General features: G+C 36.2%; 1 protein-coding gene across 2 annotated transcripts in view; it reads left to right on the top strand.

The window, feature by feature from the left end:
* Positions 1–19669, top strand: part of ARHGAP42 (Rho GTPase activating protein 42) — a 148940-nt gene that overhangs the window by 78880 nt on the left and 50391 nt on the right. For both annotated transcript variants that reach the window (XM_051780180.1, XM_051780179.1), the window contains exon 4: positions 3204–3275. In XM_051780180.1, the coding sequence (XP_051636140.1) occupies positions 3204–3275 (72 nt within the window). The remainder of the gene's footprint in view (positions 1–3203; positions 3276–19669) is intronic.

Here is a 19669-nt window from a genome sequence, read left to right as displayed (position 1 = left end):
TCAATAAGTAGAGTTAACTACAGCTAAGTAGAATTATATATACCAAAGATAAAAATCTGATTAAGTTCTTAAGTTTAGAAAAATATTTTTCTTTTTTCCTATATCTCATACAGCTCTCAATTGTCAAAGTAATTCTCCTGTTATATCTGTCTAATACTTGCATGGCATCTTCATTAGAAAAGACTGAGCAACTGTCACTAAGTTAAAATGGTATGGTTCCTTTGTTTTTTTCTTTTTCTGGAGAAAGACTGATGCTTTTGCCAAATGAGAAACAATCACATTGTTGGATCGACTGCCACATATTAGCCAGGCTGGGCACTGGAACCATGTAGCATTCAGTAGCTATTGGATCAAGAAAGTATAACTTCTTTAAAGGTGTGACTAATCTCAATAAGCTTTGAAGGGTAAGATCCATATTTTAAGCACAACTTGGGTTTCTGAAGTTGCTATTTACAGAAACTGTTACAGTCTTTTTGACATTGTTTGCCTGTTCCAAGTGCCCCTGATTTCAACCTAGCACAATAACTAGGAGTAGGAGAGGGATTATCATCTTGGCAGGAAGAAATTTACTCTATTAGGACCACACAGTGAAAATTTCAGATTACCTAAAGCAATCAGATTTCCACAGAAATGGCTGTGGGAGGACTAGGCTCCTATTTTGTGTGGGAGGGGGGAAACCTGTGTGCCGGTTTGTAACCCTTAAAATGAAACTATAAAGTAGTTGCAGTGATAGGAATTGACAAAGAAAGGAAATTAATAAATGCATATGTAAGGCAAAAATTCTTCTTTCTCTATAATTTTCAGTTTCCAAAAGTTAGGCACAAGCTGGTGGAAATCGATGGAAGTCTTTTCACAGACTTCTGCATCTTTATAATACTGACTGTTGAAGTACATCTGCTGGGATTTTCTCTGGTCCTTTGCTGCCATGTTCTCCCTCCCCAAAACCAAAGCCTATTACTTGCTTAGCTCCTAATTTTGCTGGGAGATGAATTGTCACATCAGAGTTCTCGTCAGTAGAAGCTTTCAGCACAGGGAATGGCTTGCAGTGTGTTCTGTTATTGTGGCTCAGCAGATCTGTTCAGAGGCACAGACCCTGTCTAGATGAAGTGTGTGACACCTTTCAAGTAGCCTGGCGGTGTCTACTGTCCATTCCCAGTTCATGTATAACTGTGGGAGTTATAAAACTGTGCTTCATCCTGGCAAAGCTACTTACTTCTCAGATGAATCCTCTCAGTGTAATATGCTTCCTGTGAATATGTTCTTCCATGGTGTTTGAAGCAGGATTCCTTTTTTCCAAGATACTTCATTTGCTTTGCAGCAGCTTTGAGTGAGATGGGTAGGAGTTGTGTTTCAGTTTCTTTAGCACTGTCAAGAGGACAGTATGTGAAGTGAGGTCTCTTAGTGTGGCATGGAGGTTGCATAACTGTGGTAGCATTGAGTGAAAGGAAGGCCATTCAGCTCCACATGAGGTTAGTTTGAGAGGCAATGGCTAGCAACAGGACTAGCAATGATTGCTGGTATCAGTAGTAACTACTTGATAATACATAATACATAATACATAATACATTAATTGAACTGTGAGGTATTTAACAATGAATCCTAAAAGCAGAGAAAAAACTTAGTTTTCTACATGAAAAAAAAAATAAAAAAATGCATCCACAGGTCTGTACCAATGACTCCACTAAGCTTTTGTGATTTCTGTGTGTGCTGCCAAGAGCCACATACATGTTCTGTAACTTATCAAAACTTTGAGCTCCTGCTTCCAGGTGTATGCACTGCAACATTGTCTGGTTGTAGGCAAATCATTTAAGTTTTGCACTCCTGTTAATCTTTCATCTTCAAAGATTTAAGATCCTTGAGGTTGAACTTAACACTTTTTACAAGGAAAAAAAAAGTGCACAGACCTAAAAAAAGATGAGTTGCAGTTAGATTGCTGGCTGATGCCTAAAAGTCTATATATTATTTGGAAATGTCCACTCGGAGATGTAGCTCTTTGGTCTGATCCAGTGGAATTGATGGAGGATGTTAAATGCAGTGAAAACACTCCTTTTCATCTTCTGTGCCTGATTTTTGGTTTTAAATGTAGCACATTTTGATCACTTTATCATTGAGCATTCCGGTTTTGCCATTGCTGTCTTGGACTTTACTTCATTAGGGTGTTGAATCTCTACTTTTCCTGAAGCTTTTCCCTGCTAAGAGTTGCGGTGATTCTGTGGTCTTTCAAATTGTAATGTTATGTTTGGGAGGAAAGAAAATGTGTTTGTATTTCAATGGGTTTATTCTCTGTGTTTATTAGTACAGGCTTTTGGGAAGTTTTTGTGCCTAACTGACCATTTGGCTTATCACTTATTGTTGTGGAAGAACCACAAGATCTGTATTCATTCATATTTGGCTTAGGTGCATATTAGCTTTGCCCAGACTTCCAAACCTGCCAAAGCTCAAATGATGAGTATGGTAAAGACTGAACTGGTGGGAAGAAAAAAAGGCTGGGGACTACTTTGGGTGGTCACTGCTGGGAATGGTTTTCAGAGAGGGATTCCCAGGACTGGATTTACACTAAATAAACAGAGGCTATGAGGGGAATACTGTGTTTCATTAAGAACTCTGGTTTAGGTTAAAGGGATAAAAATAGCTGCAGGACATCTTAAATTAGTTTAGAAAAGTGAAGGAACCCAAGCTAGAGTATTTTTTAAATTGTCTACTTATCTTTTAAGAGTTCTCTGCCTCACTCTCCTCTGTTCAGTGTAACTAGGTATGTAATCCAAAGAGATAACTGAAAAGATTCAACTGTCAAGTTTCAGATTCTATAAACACAGACTTTTTTAGTCAGTGCTGTCAGTACCAGTATATTTGTCTTCTTTGTTCTGCCAAAACATGTTCCTGAAAGTTTTCATTTTCTATTCTGGTTTTAGGCAAGATGCAAGAAATGGAAGTAAAGTACCAGAAAACCCTTCTACATATTGAAGAGAGACATTCATAACAATTGCTTTAGTTATTCATGAAAATGTTCCATAATAGACTAGTTTACATTGGTGTTGTATGTTTTGTGTGAAGAAAACATAATTACTTGCCTTCTACCCATATGCTCTTACCAGAATGTTAAAGATATGAATTTTTCAGTCTTGCACATTGGCAGAGTTACAGTGACTCTACTTTCTGCAAATAGTCTATTAAAAAGATATACTTTGTGTTTAACTTTGCAGATCCAGAATGCTAATGATGTGCTAATAGCACCGCTGGAGAAGTTTCGTAAAGAGCAAATAGGAGCAGCAAAAGTAAGTGGCTGTGGTTGTTTTTCATTTCATGTTTATTTGAGTTTATCAGTATGTTTTGAAGGCTGGACTGAAAACAGGCATTTTGTATTCAAACAGACTTGATACCATCCTCATTAATATGTTAGTAAATTATACTGAATTCTTTGCTTCAGAGGAGAAGATGATTTAGAAATGGAGCTTAAAGACTGATAATATGCATAGGGAGCAGCTCTCGCTACTGTTGCACATTCCTACCATCTGATGTTGCATTCATTTACTGATGTCTACATTTACATTGTGCTACATCTTGGATTAACCCAGAAGCACAGAGAGGATTCAAACAGCTGCTATAAGTGCAGTTGCCCTCGAGTGGCCATTGTATAAAGACAGAAGATAATATTGGGAAAAAATGTTGGAAGGAACTGTCTAGAAGAGGTAATTTCCATCTGATCCTGGATTCTTAAGTGGCTATCAGTGACTGCCTTGATCACAGTCTCTGAGAGATGCATAAAGGCTTGGTAGTCAGTTGGAGGTATGGTTAGTAACAATTCCTTCTGTCTGCGTAAATATGGTAGTTCTGAAGCATTTTGCATCGTACATCAGGACTCATAAAAATTTCTGGGAAATCTTCCATTTGTAAGGTTAAATGAGTACAAAATAAGTTCTCTGATGTTGCAGGTGAGGCTGTGCTTGTGCTGTACTCAAAACAAACTCAGAAGAAAAACAGAACTATTGGAAAGAGAGACCAAAGGTTTATATTTCTTGTACTGCTGTTGTGAATGTGTAGCAAACAGATGCGACTGCTTCCGCACAGGAACTAAGTAGATGTTTGTGAAGAATTTTTGCTGTGAACTTGAGGTCAGATTTCTCTGAAATGGATGTTCTTTACTCTCTTACTGGATACGTTTTTGTGTACAACTACATTCTTCTCTTGTCCCACCCCTATGCTGCTGTGAGATGCAGGGCTGGGAGTTTATTTACCATGCTGCATAAATCAGAATTTAATCCCAGCACAAAATTATTTTTAGTTTTCAGTGGGTTTTCATAGTCTTGTTCAGTTCTTTGTGTTACCATTTCATTTCATATTCCTATAGTTTAAGAGATATCATTCTTCTCTGCATAGCATCCTATTTGAAAGCCTAACCCATTGTACTATTGACTGATTTGGTACATCAAGAGAGACAATCCACAGGCAGTTCACAGGGCTCTGTGCAGAGCTTTATAAGACACGTGTCTCCTTTAAATATTGCTCAGTAGATGTCAACACATATATAAATGATATTATTGAAGATGACTCCCTTGTTTTTTGTATCAAGTATTGAACATTAAAGGCAGGGCACTACAGGACAGATTGAGTCCTCTATGTTTGGTATATCACAATGGCTGGTTTCTTTTCCATATCTCTTCCAGATAAAATATGGCCATTTTCTCCTCTTACAGTGATTGTTTTGACTTGTCTGTGATCACACAACAGTGTGCAGAATGAGTTCAGGGGAGAGCCTGGCTCAACTAACTCTTATTCCGGTATCTAATGGAGTTTGTTATGCAGCACTGTGTGTTTTGGGCAGTTCACATTGATATCCTATAGAGAGCTCTCCCAGCTCATTGTTTTATAAAATGTCAAATAAACTCATATTTTCTTGCGCTGCACATGGAGTTCAACTGCCAAACTCAGAAATTAGAGATTCAGACCTCCTTCATGACCAAGTGCAATACAAACATTCACCTTTGAATTGATTTTTATCAGTTGAAGCAATTACAGTTGGCCTTTAACTAAGTGGTATCAACAAAAAGAAGTGAGAAATTAATTTCTTTCAGTACAGTTTTTTACAAAACAGCAACCTGTGATCTAGGAATAATGAGACCCACATGAAATAGAGTAGAAATTTGGGCTTTGTGAAACTCATAGTAAAGTTGAGAACATGGTCAGATCTCTTACCCTCACTTTCATTCACTGAGATCAACCCTTGAGCATTTATGAACTCTTATGAGTTGAGCTTCCTACTTATTTATCTGCAATTAATGAAGGTTTGTACAGAGATTTGGCTGTCTGAACTCCTCTGGGGTGATCTGTACTGATAGACAAGCAAAAAATGTAGATCCTTTCTTATTGTTTGGATTTCAGCAGTAAGTTTCACAGAACACTGAGAAGATCGCTTCTTATTTCTTCAGCTGTGTGGACCATGTGTCAATTGTTAGTTTTTGCTCTGAAATACCAAGTGTGAACTGGTTTTTTTCCTGTAGTGTTAACTTACAGCAGTGTGTGGAACTGTATTCATATCAAACACAAAATTGCATCTGTTTCTCTGTTACCCCTCTCCCCACCAAAACCTCAAAACATTTCTGTGTATGTGTTCCTCTCTCAAGAGAACCTGAGTGGTACAAACTCCACAAGATAGCTGATAGTTTTGTCATTTTATATATTTCTAGAGCTGTGACTTTACAGTCAGTTTGCATCATAATATCTTATGGACTAACATTTAAAAAGATTAGGTATAGAAGCACCAGATTAATTGTATATGCCTTTAGCATTGACAATGTCAGTAGTAACTAGCGATGAAAGCAGCTGTTGGGTGTTGGACTCTCTCTCTTCTAATTGGACTTTGAAATTATCAGTTTTAGTACCCTTTTAAGCTGTGTTTTCAAATTTTGTGGAGGAAAAAGATTATTAGATATCTGTGTTACCAATATACATAATAGGAAATTATATTAGGTACTACTGTCAGATTTTGCTGGGGCGAAGATAAAGTGAGAGAGCGCTTAAAAGTGCTTGCTGGGCTTTTTTTCTTTCTTTTCTAAAATACCAGATGAAATTCAGCTGGAGATAAAACCAAGCCATCCCCACCACCCCCCCCCCCTCCTATCCACACACATATGCAGGGGAAAAAAAGAGAAAATAAATTATAAGAATCACCATTTTGTTTTAATAATAAGTAATTTCACAAGATTTTTGTTACCATGATGAACTACTTAGGACTATCCTACAGTTGTGCTTAATAGAGAATGAGAATATTTCATTGTTTCTTCAAAACTATAGCACGTTTAAGCAAAAAATATTGTCACAGAAATCAAAGAGAATATGGAGGATAAAATATATCCTGTTGATGTTACGGAGCTATATTTCAAATACAAGGACAGTATAAACTCAGAGTGCAAAGTTCAAGTGTTTTTGGAACATCACAAGAATAAAACATTAAAGACTAGTCCTTCAGGTGCACTTTAAAAACCTGAAGGTACCCAAGAAAATTTGAGAAACATCCACCATAAAATATTACTATTTATAACCTAACCAGCAATATACAAATCGCCATCACTTGCTCTTCTCGATTTATACTACTTGCTTTTCTGTTTTTATTGCACATATTTCAGTTATTCCTTTTCTGCACACACTCAGTTTAAATAAAGCTGAGTTCTCTCCAGAGACTACACAAACCCAGCTTTGCATTGGATAGCCTGTTGATTTACTCCATCTGAGTTTAAAAAAATGACCTCTGCAATTATTGTAGAAAGGCGAGCAGAAGCCGGGTGAGGTAACTGGGAAAGGATTCCAGGCACGAAGCCTTTTGCCTTATTTGGTCAATGTGGTTTGCAAGGCCCCAGCTGGTAACTTTGGTGAGCTCATTGTGTGATGTGTTATGGACAATAAAGCCGAACTTTCATCTTTCTTTTTATCCATTGAGTAGAGCATTTAGCAACATTTGTTCCAATATTCATTGACCTTTAATACAACTTAAATCAGATCAAAGACAACAGAAGCAATTTTGGTTTTAAGACTTAAAAGGAACGCTTTGTTTCCTCCTTACAATTCCATTTGTTTGTTTCATAAAATAATTTATTTTGGCCAGGAGGATTATTTTTTATTATTATTTAATTTCATTCATTTACAGGAAGATATGAATTCCTTCCTACTTGGGAAACAAATCCATATTCACTGCTGGGATTAAATTTCCTGCATCTTTGCTCATATCTATCCTCATATGTAGGCATGCGGGAGCTGGCACGTTCTTTCTGTGTTTGATTTGGATTGTCTGGAAATTGAGGAGGGTAAAACAAACAAAAAACCCATTTTTCAGGGTCTGTCAGAAAACTGTCAAAGCAGAGTTTTAGATAGGTATCTAAGATTGGTTAGAAATACCAAAATGCCCATTTCTTGAACAGGTTTCCTTGGTATCTGATCAAATTATAGCACTTGTGATCCTTTAACTGAGAAAAATGAATGACCTTGCTCTAGTAGGTATGGTAAAAGGTGTTTCATTGCTAGTGTCTGTTACTCAAGGTTTGGTACTTGTGTCCACTAGATCTGGTATATTTTAATGTCAGTCTGAAGCATGGTGGAAGGGGGCCAGGGGAAAGAAGACGGAAGAGAGGCTGGGCCAGGATAATTGATGTCCAAATGCTTTAGGTTAAAATGCCACACGGTTTCTCAGAAAGGGTTACTACTACCAGAGTTACCTGATACCTTTTTTGATAAGATAACTTATTCTGTAGGCAAAGAAATGCAAGGCATCAAACCTATTTCTATTTCAGCAAGGCTTTTAAAGCACTTTACATGAGGCATTGTAATTAGTTTTGATGGGGCTTAGTATGAGAAGTCTAATCTGTCAGAGGAACTGGCTAACAGGAAGAGAGCAGCGAGTTTTGTTTATGGGAGAGACTGTCTGGTTAAAGAGAAGCCACTAATTAGAAGATCCCATGGGGCAATTTGAGATCAGTCTGTTGTTTTATTTTCAGTAATGATCAGGCAAAAAATATCTAGTGGTGTCGACGTAGGTTGCCTAGATAGAGGAGGAGGCCTGGAACATTGGGAAGAAAGTGTAGGATGAAATGACTGAGCATGAGGAACTGAGCCTACTCAATGGTCATGAGACAACTGCATACCAAAAAATCTGCTGTACTGATAAATAACTCAAGTGACAGTCTCTTTAGATATTATAGGTTATTAAGGATCTATCTCTGGTAGATAGAAAAGTACAAATTTTCTTTAGCTTTGCTTTTACTTACATAAATCCTCAATTTTGGTTAGTTTGTGAACTGTGAAAGAGTAAATTGCGTTTATAAATATACATTTAATTCAAATGTCCTAGAACATTTCTATCTCAGAAATCATTCCATATATGTTGTCTTATCTGATATCATATTTAAACTAGTATTGACAGATGCAAGAACTGAGAAATCAGGCGGCTAAGCTTATTAAAATATTGGTTTTATAATGGTAACTTTTGTTTGTGACAGTTTTAAGTTGCAAATATGAAAACTTCTTCAAATTAAATATTGTTAAAAATGTATATTACTTCATTTTGATTTTTGTTGTTTCTCTCTGGATTTCAATGTCTATTTATAGAGTCTTCTGTGAAATGACCCAGGTCCTAAAATTTGGAGTAGGGAAATTGTTGCTTTATCAGCTGCAGCTGTCTGCTTTTCCCTTTGTAATTTGCATTTAATGAAAATGTATAGTATAAACATTATTTTCAAAATAGATAAAATGTATTTTATTTTCCCTTCGTTAGTCAAATGAATTTATGGAAATACAAAGCAGTTAAAGACGTGCATCAATTTGGTAATCTCTATTAAAATTATTTTTTCTAAGTACAAAATAATTGTAATGTCACAGTATGATTAGCCATTTCTTCTTTTGTTTTTCTCTATGTGAAATATTTGGGAAATTTCAAAAATAGTGGTGAAGAGCCCAGCATGCAAACACCTCATCTTTTCAAGAAGTCTTACTTTCTCCTGTGCAAAGCCAATTAAAATGGGAGGTATCACTGGCTGAGCACCTGAACCCCAAGTTCTTTTGAAGCAACTGGGTCTTCTTGAGACAGTTCTTGTTCTGCAAATGCAGCAAAATTATTTTGTCATTGCAGTTTACTTCAGTTTAATTACTTTTTCATTCAAAGCTGAAAAACTTGTAAGAAGTTAAAGGGGAAAAAAAAAACAACCAATCCTAAAAGCTTTTTTCCCTTCTAGTGCATTCTTTTAAGAAATGAGAGCGAAAACTCAAATCTCATAACTAAAAGATTATGGACACAGTGATTAAATACTGTTGGTTCAATCTGTTAACTGTGGGTGTTTGTGAAGAATGCAGTTAATGTTATGTGCATAATCAGTTTTAATAAATTCTGTTAAATTCAGTCTTTTCTGTTATAAGTTAGTATGATTAACTGGCTCACTGACTAAAACAGGTTTTTGAAGCTGTGTTTTTTCTGCAGTTTAATAAAATTCTAATTTGCATCCTAAAGAAAACAGATATAAATTAAGGATAAATAAATTAGTCCACTGTAGTAAATAGGAAGATAATTTACTGTTCTGCCATAACATTTAGGAATTAAGGCTTAGAATAAATTTGTTAATTGGTGGAATTGCCTAAGTGAGTATGCAGTGTATTTGTCTTTGCAAAAGAAAATTTTTCAAAAATCTGCAGTTAGTAAAACAAAAAATTAAAAACTTAGGTAGCAAGTATCAGCCAACAAAAGAACATAAAAATGCAAGAAAACTTGTACATTTGCTAATTAAATTAAGGCTCTTTTTCTTGCTAATCTACTGCAGCCTATTTTAATGTGTGTCATGGGAAGGATTCAGGAAGGTTGCATCCTGACCCTGCACAGCTGCTAGAGTCCTGCTGGACTCCTGAGCTCTGATTAAAAGTATGAACAAGGACATTCACCTCTAAGCTGAATTTCCAGTTCACAGGGGAACTGAACTTCTTAGTGAGTGTTTCAAGGCATGGAGAATTTGCTGAATAGGGTGCAGTAGCTCTACTCATCTGTTATGTCTTCTCCAACCTTCTCTCAGACACAGCATGGAGAGGATTATGTTCCACATCTGAGAAACAGGTCTAAAGGTTGTTGCTGAGAATTGGTTGTAAGAATCTCTAGGAGGATTTAAGGATGGGTGATAGTATCCGAGAAGTATCACTTCTGTACTGTAAAAAATAATGGAGCATCATTACTTGAAACTTTAATGTGTCTTGGTGTAGATATGGGAGCATCAAAAGATCCATCTTTCCACCAAATGACCAGCTTTGTTATTTCAGGATCTCTGAGGTTATATACCATTTGTTCCTGTGGAGTTTGCCAAGAAGGGGTGAGGGGTGGTCTCAAATTGTTATCTTGATGAGAAGATCAACCCCCCCTAAGAAGTAAACTGAGAGCACTATTTGGGCTTAACAATGCCACTGGGGAGGCATAACTTTTCACCCCAAAGTGATATTTTGTGTTCCTTTATCAGTGTTGTAAAAGGGACTCTGAAAATAGATGCTTTCAAAACAAAACAAAATCACTTCTGACACTGACCCCAGACTGTTTCCTTTTTTTTTTTAGTATCTGTAAACAGCACAGCTTCCAGTTGTGTGTATTAATCTAAAAAATTTCTCATAGCACGCCTCAAGTTCTTCCTCAGGTCAGCATTGCAGTCCTGTTGTGATGACGTGGGAGGTGCCGTGGGACTATGAACTGTGCTGAACGTGCTGCTGGCACACAGAAATCACAGATGTTGGCTGATGGGTTGGCATAGACAGGAGATTCCCAAAGAGTGTTTTAAAAAAGAAATTGCTCATTAAGAAATAGATATTTTTATCTTCAATTTTTAAAATAAAGCAGTGTGTTTGTGAAGTTATAAGCTAGTCTGTTGCAATGGCTTTGTTTGAGTGACATTATGTTCTTTGCAGCTTTTTTGCTTTATCTTTGCTGTCAGTACACAAAGCAAAGATGCTAACTGTGCAGAGGAAGTGGCCTCTTCATGGACATTTTAGTTTACTGGTGTACAGGGACATTCCTGAAATACACTTCATTTGTGAAGGAATCTAGCATAAGAAAGGAGGCATGGAGAACCTGAAATGGCGGTTTGTCTCCATGGGAAGGAAAGAAAGCCAATGCAGATGGGAGGAATGCACAAGGAGAGCAGCAACATCAGGTGTGGGATGCCAGCAAGAGCAGCTGTTCAGGGAATGGGTGATGGCCTCTTAGGCAGGCAGAGACAAAAAGAAGCAGCAGTGGCTGGAAAGGGATGGTGGTGGAGACCAAGGAATGTTGCTGAGTAATGTAATACAGTTTTAAAAATTGGATGTTCTTTTTGTAGTTAAGACATACACCTCTCTGACTGTTAGAATGAAAGTGAGCCTTACAGTCAAGTGCAAAGATCATGCTACAATTGTTGTGCCTGTAGCAGCTGGATATTCTATCATTAGTATTTCTGTGCGCTTGTATGTTAGTAATTGTAGAGCCAAACCGATCTTCTCTGTCCTTTGTATAAGAACTAGACACTCAAGGGAAACAAACCATTTTTCACTGTTTATGCAGTTGTATAACAAGTTGGTGTGACTGCTGAACTTAAAAGGCCAACTTCTAGATGTCTAAATATGGGTGAAACTGAGAGCTTTATTCCTGCTTAGTCCAAGTGATGACATGGAAGATTAGGCAAAAATTGGAGTTGCCTGTTCCCTGTGAATAAGACCAGTCCACTTCAGTACAATGCATTCTAAATCTACTTTTCTCTTTCCACACAGTCATCAAAGAGTCAGTTGCATCAAAGAGTCAGCTACAACCCACTAGACCTGTGCAATGGTGTTAAGTTTGTTTTTTCCTGTAAAGCTTCTTTTCTCTCATTTGCTCCACATTGTCATCTGAACTGAATAGAGTTTGGTGTGTATGGAAATGAAGCAGAAACAATAGAAGACGTGTTTTATTTTTTGAATGACCTTCAAGAAGCTCTGTAAGCTCATACTGGAACTAGATAATGGGGAAAAACTACAACTAGTTTCTACTGATGGAGAGAAGGTCTTCGATCTGATTTTGTAAGTGTTAATGTTAACAGGTTTCCATGGATGGTGTTGCCAGCTCAGTGACTTCAGCATTTTGAATATTCTAAATCACAACATGTGTTATTGCTGATTGACTTTTATTTTTGAAGAATAGCATGCCTCAAATCTGAGTTGGCTTCTTTCCTTCTCTCATGTAATTGATGCCTTAGGATTGAGTCATATTTTCCATTGTCATTTACTTTCTGCTCAGCATCTATAGCTGTATTGATTTCTATCAAATATATGCAATACGTATGACATGAGCAGTTTATTCCATAAGCATTTTTATGAAGTATACAGAGCTAATACAGGTTTTTTGCTGAATTCCTAAATAGCATAGGTAACTTTCTTTTTGAAATCATGACATAGAAGACCCTCTTCCTGTTAAGATAAAACATTTTCAACTTCAGAAAGCTATCCTAAACTTGCTTCAGATACGAGTTTAAAGAGTCAGTTTCTGCTGTTCTAGGGAACTTCTTCATATTATTTAAGCAGTAACATGATAATATCCTAAGTAAGCAATTCCAGCAAAAATACTTCATATTTAGTCGACAGTAAAGCAATAAAACTAGATTACGTGTGTAGACTTACCAGTCCTGCTGTTTGGGCAGGGATTTAGCAGATTCCCAGACATCTAGCAGCTACTCCTGGAATCTTCAAATGCCAAATAAACTGAAGATAGCTCTGCAGCTGAATAATGGGGAGTCTAATGTGTCTTGCTTTGTGACCTGCCAGTACTGGCAGGTTTGCATGTCTTTTCATAGCAGTGCTGGAAACTTCTAATATTTTTTTTTCATTTCAGGAGAGAATTTTTTGGAGAGAAACAAACATCCTACAAACACATTTGTTCATTTAAAAGTAACTGCATTTTAATTTGAAAACATCTGGTGGAATTACAGAGGGAAAAATTAGTAAATGGCTGTAGGACTAACCTCTTCCAGGACACACTTTTGAAAGTACCTGATATTTGGATGCCTGTAAAGGTGTTACAGAGGGAAAAGAAAATTTTCCTCAGAAGTTTTTGAACCTGGAAGTAAATTATCTCTTGCAAGGTTATTCAGTATTTTACACAGATGTGAACTCCATCTAAACTTAAATTAGTTTTGGACTGTTTAAAGTATATTACAGTTTTATGTATTCCTTACCTGATTTTAATTGAGGTTATTTTTTAAACTACCAGTTTTTAATATCTGTCTTCATAGCTTTAATACCACTAAACACTCTAGTATTCCTGGTTTATTGCCCTGTTATGCTTCATAGTTACAATATGTCCTTTTTATTATAATTATTTGTGTCTTACACCATATTCTTTTCTGGATAATCATGGTTTGCATATAGTTGCTCTTTTTTAGTAAAGAATTGGTTTTAAGATTTATAGTTTTTTGGACATTTAATTTTCTACATGATGCATTCGGCTTTAATATGGAAGTGTTTTCACTAGCAGTTATAAGGAATATAAGACATAATTTATGACTATATTAACCCTATTTTATATTGATCAACAATAATTTCTGTATGAACTATGATATAACTTTGTTCCACTTCATATTATTTGTTAACAATACGCAAACCATGCCCTTTAATCTCCTAGCTTTCTCACGGATTTGTGCAAACCCTATAGCCTCATGATATATTAAATTCTGTTTGGGAGGAAGAGGAGAAAGGAAGGAGTTTTATATCCCTTTTTCACTTTTCCTCCTGGAAAATCTTTTGGCCTTACCTTGAACCCTGAGTGTTCATATAAGAAATCAAAATTTCTACCAAAAAGAAATTCCTGCCATCCAGGCATCTATCAAAACGCAGCCTGTCATCTCAGAGGCCTATGATAATTTCAATTTTATTAAAACCAACCAGAAACTATCAACCACCTCCATGAAAATTCTCAACAAAACCTCAGGCAAAATAAAATGGAAGGTGAATTCATTTTTTTTCTCCTTAGAAGAGAAGTTGTGAGACTCAGAGATCTCACATTTTCCAAGAAGTCCATAGGATCTGAGTTCAAATCAGTCTTTCCAAGACTAAGTTTAGTTTATTTGCTAGTCTACAGTTTTACTTCTCTTTGTCCTGCCACTTAATAAGAGATAGTCTCCAAACTTACAACTCCAAACAAAATTCCACTAACTTTGTAGAAATGCAATTTGAATTTTTGTTTGCAAGGTAATGAAAAGGGTGGGTTTAAAAATATATTTGAAGTCTAACATTCCAGCAATGAATGATCTCCAGTCTGATATATTGACATTTTTGCAGTTGTCAAAGAGAAAAAAAATTATGTGGCTTTATTGGTCTCCATGGAGTTCACCGTTGCCTTCAGGTTCTTCAACTGACAAATGTTGTCTGATTTGATCTATATTTCAGTCTTAGTATTGCATTTCTGAGCCAAGTTTGTACAGTTTCTGCACCTCAGCTCGAGTGGGTGAGAAAAATACGTACTAATTTTGGGTGAGGGGAAAAAAAAAATTATCACAACCATGTTTCACAATGTTCAGTTGTTTTTTAATTAAGGTAGTCTCACTGACATTTTTTCTCCAAATAGTTTCTTTGTAATGATTTCTATTTTCATTTCCTTTCATGATCCCTTTAAAATCACCTCTTACAAAACATTTTTCTTTATGACTTCACAAGAATATTGTTACTGATAATGTTTTGTTTGGTTTGTGTTTTTTTAAGGATTAGCATGTTAAAGTTTAAATATGAATTCTGGGACAAAGCGCTAAAAAATTTCTTAAGAGACAGATGTAAAATGTAGCTAAGACATACTAATAGGTAAGTGAAACACCAAAATTCATTGCAACTAGAAAAAAAATGAAAATAAAGAAGAAAGATGGCAAAAAATGAAGAGGAATAATGTATGTAATGATTCTGAAGATACTTGTAACAATTTTAACATTAAATACTCAACACAAAGTCGTGGTAGACCATTAAAAAAACATCAGATTTCTTGGTGTTCCCAGTGGAAAAGGAAATTCAGCTTCAAAATATAACAACTCTTTCTGCTTTACATCCAAAAATACAGCTTGTGGGTAAAATTTATAGGAATCATGCCAGTGATTCCTTGCATGTGTATGATTAGTTACAGCATGGAATCACAGCCTTTATGAACAGGAAAAAATTTATCTGACTCAATTGAGTCACCTTTTTAATAATTGATGTCTGGTCTTTTCAGCCACAGATGCCTGTAGAACCAGAGGGATAGAAGAACATCTTTTGAATTAAACTATTAACAGGCATGCCTATAATTAGTAGTATCTTAAGCAAAATTTATTTCTGAAAAGATAATTTTCTTTTTCTGGAGATTGTCTAATTAGTTTTGAAATAAAATTATACAAGAAATCTGAGCAAAGAGAATAAAACCAAGAATTAAACCTGGACGTGGTATTACATCACTTGAGTGTCTCAAGAGGGTACTGGAAGTTAGTAAGACTCCATTACATGCTAGGAGCTGAGTGTGTGGTTAAGGGCTTTCCTCATGTGGTTGTTAGAAATTTGAAGCATTTAAAACTGTAAATATTTTTAAACTGATTTAAGGCTTGATGTACTTCAGAATGGTTAAAAAACTACAGAGAGACATTTACAGTGTTTAGATTCTGCTAGACTTGGTCTAGACAAAAGGTGTTGATGACTTATGCATCAATGTAAAACATGCCAAGGAGTAGTATTATGTAATTTTTCTTTTTCTGTTTAGATTTTTTTACTGTACCCTCCTAATTCTCTTGCATGGTTTTTTTTGAGTCTTGGTTTGTTGGTTTCTTGTTGTTTTTTTTTAATATGTCCTAGCTAATATTTTGAAAGAAATTATTGATATTTTTCCAGGACAAAGAGAAAGGATGAGGTTTACTTGCAGGAAAGATGTGCAAGGATGAAAGAAAGCTGGAGTCTGAAGGGAATAAGAGACATAGTGCAGAGGTCAGGAATTAGAATCTTCCTAATGGCCATGTACCTTATGCTTTGTGTCATGACTGTGCAGACTGTTCTGGTAACAGAACATCATGAGCTTTCTTATCCAAGCACATCCCTTCTCCTTGGGATTTGATCCACTATGGAATCTAGGCAAAAGCAATCATCTGTCTCCTAAGCTTTTAGGAGTTATAGTTTTGCATGGAAACTTTCCTTGAAAACGTCGTGGCATGTGGAAGAACAGAAATCTCAGTCCCATGGGCACAGAGTGCTGGGATCGGGATTCAGATATTAATTTGGGCAGTAGCTGTATATAAGAGCAGAAGAACAGGCTAAAGCTGGAATGAGCTGAGTCTGTGACTCCACTTAGGACATGTCTGTGTGCTGTGAGTCACTGACTGAGTTTGTGAGGTGAGAGTTATTTTGGCATAAACTAAAGTGTTTCTTCTCATCCAGAAAATGAATCACCTGCTTCTGAGTGTGTCTTTTTTTGTTAGTTTTTATGAAGTAAACAGATTTCAGAGGCTTCAATGCATTCAAAAATGTGGTTTTTACTGGCGTAGCAGAGGACCTTCCAAGCAAAGGGAACTCGTCACCTGTTGGGCCCAGTATTTTTTATACTTTTCCCAGAAACTTGTTTAAATAACCAGAGACATTTTCCTGCTGGCACTGCAACCTTATTCCCAGAAATATCAGCAGATAAAGACACTATTGCAGTCAAAACTGCCAAGCAATTGTTATTCTCAGTTTACTTCTGTTCCCCTTAGTTTGTCCACTCCTACCTCTGAAGGGAGAAATTATTGTAATGTTAAAATCTGGAAAACAAGGAAGTTCATAGGATGTACTTTCCTGGAAACATTGCGCTTGGGCCAGAATTTGTCCTGGTAACAAGCAAGCTCCAGTTTGTTGTTTTCTCTTCAATTTAACCGATATAAAAACTATGAAGGTAGTGGTTGAGCAGATCTGTGACAGAATGAGGTTCAGCCTTGGAGGGGGCTGGTAGTGCTGGCAGAAGACCAAGAGGCCTTCAAATTCTGTGTCCCCGTAGGTGGTGACATGGAGATCTTCATGAAGCTTCACATAAGATACAAGATACCTTAAAACCACAATTAGCTTATTTGAGCTTGATTTATTCTTGTTCTTGGGGGAGTTGTACCTATTTTGATGTGATCATTTACTTATTGTGTTTTCCTTTTTACGTATAAAGAGAATAGGTGATTTGATATGTAATTCACATGTTTTGTTGTAGATGATAGAAAATATAACCAGCTGGATTTGGTGCACTGGAAGCCACATTAGATGTGCCAGTGGACCCCTCTTGGCATTGACGTGTTTGATGTGCTGTATGTAGGTATTTCAGATGGCCAAGTCCTGGTGTTGAACACTTTTCTCTTTGACTTTCACAAAGCAGCTTAGACTTTAGACTCTTCCAGCACTTGTTAATAAAGGTTATGTTAATGTCAGTGTCAGCTCAAGTGGCTGATCAGACTTTGGATCATCCATTACCCATTTCTCAGCTTGAATTCTGAGACAAATAGTTCACAAGGCAAGAGAAATACCTACTGATCATATCATAAATCTATTAGGGAGGGAACTCATTCTTACCTGGCTGGGCAGGAAACAGATAATCCTGCAGGAGGTTTGCCCATGGCTTCTTGTCTCATTCCTTTGGTCTTGCCTCTTAGTTAGCAAAGGCAAGCATAACATCAAACCCAAATGTGAAGTACATGTTATCTGCACCCAGGCCTCATTGTCAAAGGTCGTTTCAAGTTACCTGCTGATGTAGATGGTCTAATGGACAGGGTATCCACCAATGAACTCCATTAGCTTGTGACCAAAGGCATAAATATTGTGATCAGGCAGACTGCTCTCCCAACTTTCAGTGACATGGGGAAAAAAAACCACCCTAAAAAGTAATTCTCTTTGCATTTTTCATTGCATCAGGTTTGCACTGACTTGAGAATTTCCTCAAGATGGTGACTTGCCACCTCTGTTACTTGGATTTTATAATAGTCTGGTTCATATTTCTAGCCCAGCACTTAACATCATTGTCTCAGAAGATAAGACAGTATGTAACTAGCTGCACCTTTTATTCAAAAGGTACATATTTGTGGGATGTGATCAACTGCACTGAATTTCTGTTAGTGACCAGATGTGATGTTGAAATACTCAGGTTGCTCTTCTTTCATCATAAAAACCTGGCACTTGAGTATTCCCCAATAAAGCTGTGGCTGTGGAACTGACCTGTGATTTCAGTCCTGCAGGAGTTGATTTCTTGACTTATCAGTCATCTAGGAACTCTTGCCTTCTGTCTTCTTTCTTTCTTTCTTCAAAAAATGTGTTTGGGAAAGATTTTGGAATATATTTACATATATATTTAGATATATTTTCCTATTTACCTTTTTATCCTTATATATGCATATCTGTAATTAAATCTAGAAGGCACTGGGAATTTTTCTGTGTTGTTACTTAATATTTTGTTAGGTCAAGGACCTTCTTTTCCTACGGTGTCTTTTGGAGATATCTCTGCTGTGGGGTAGTGAGAACATTAAAATTGTGCATATTTTTCATACTAAATATATTTGAACTTTCTGCAGGATATAAGGTATATGATATGTTTTACAATCAAGTATAATTACCACTGTGAGCTCTAGTCACTGGAGCTAATCAGTAAGTGGTTTGTTGTTACAGCTGGTTGATAAGTTTTAATTCTTGTCATTAAATTCTTCCTCCTATGTCTTAGTTCTCTGACTAACCTGACTTTCCCATGATATGGAAAAGGAAACATGTTGGTGCTACAATGCAAGCTAGTTATTTGGTTTTGTGTATAACAATTTCTAGGGAGAAAGGGTCAGGGAAAGAATCATTACAGTTCTTAAAATGACCTGATGTTACTGCATGATGTCCAGTAATTAGTTTTTCTGCAGTTAATAGTTTTTGCACATGTATAAGTAGGACTGTTTGTCTTGAGGGTTTTTTTGTTTTCTCAAAACATTCAACTTGTTAATCATTAGGACTTATCTAAGACTGTAAAAGTCATTGGCAGAGGGTTGCTCTTAATTAGAGGATATATAATTATTTAATTAAAAAATTATATTTTTATCATTAATGATTCTCTGATGAGATATTGACTTTGATCCATTTTCCTATTTTTTGAAATTTAGTACTTCTTGAAAGATGGAAAAGCTTTTGAGAAAGCTATCTTTTTCTTAAATTTCAGGATAGCAGATTTAAAAATTTTGAAGTATGAATTCTGAATTCGAATACAGAAAATAAGATGTTTCTTATTTCTCAGCGTAGTAGCTTTCCTTTGTATTATCACATATAAAATAGTCTTACAGTGGAAATGTGAAGATTGGCTACACATGATGAGAAAAACTTTAAGAGGAGGGAAAGGAAAAACTTTAAGGGAAAGGAAAAAGGCAGGATAACTCTTTTAAATGAGGCAAGCTTAAATATTCAGACACATTGGAATATTACTGGAAACAGACCTTTGCACCAATTTCCTTTTACAGCCACACATATGCTTTTCCATCATCCTCATATTTTTAGAGTATGGATGAAAAATAAGCATATTAGTGTTAAATGCAAAGGATAGGCCTATATCATCATCACATTTTTTATACTCACCTCTTACAGAGTGTTTTGGGTTTTTTTCAACAAAGGCAGTGTGGCAGTTAGGTACACTTATAAAACTAGGGGAGGATGAATGTCTGCCTAGAAAGAT

The sequence above is a fragment of the Manacus candei genome, unplaced genomic scaffold, assembly GCF_025592945.1.
Source record: "Manacus candei isolate 608988 ecotype Guabito, Panama unplaced genomic scaffold, ASM2559294v1 h1tg000014l, whole genome shotgun sequence".
NCBI classification, from domain to species: Eukaryota; Metazoa; Chordata; class Aves; order Passeriformes; family Pipridae; genus Manacus; species Manacus candei.
Note: the sequence above shows the minus strand (reverse complement) of the source record. Positions and strands in the feature narration are given on the sequence as shown.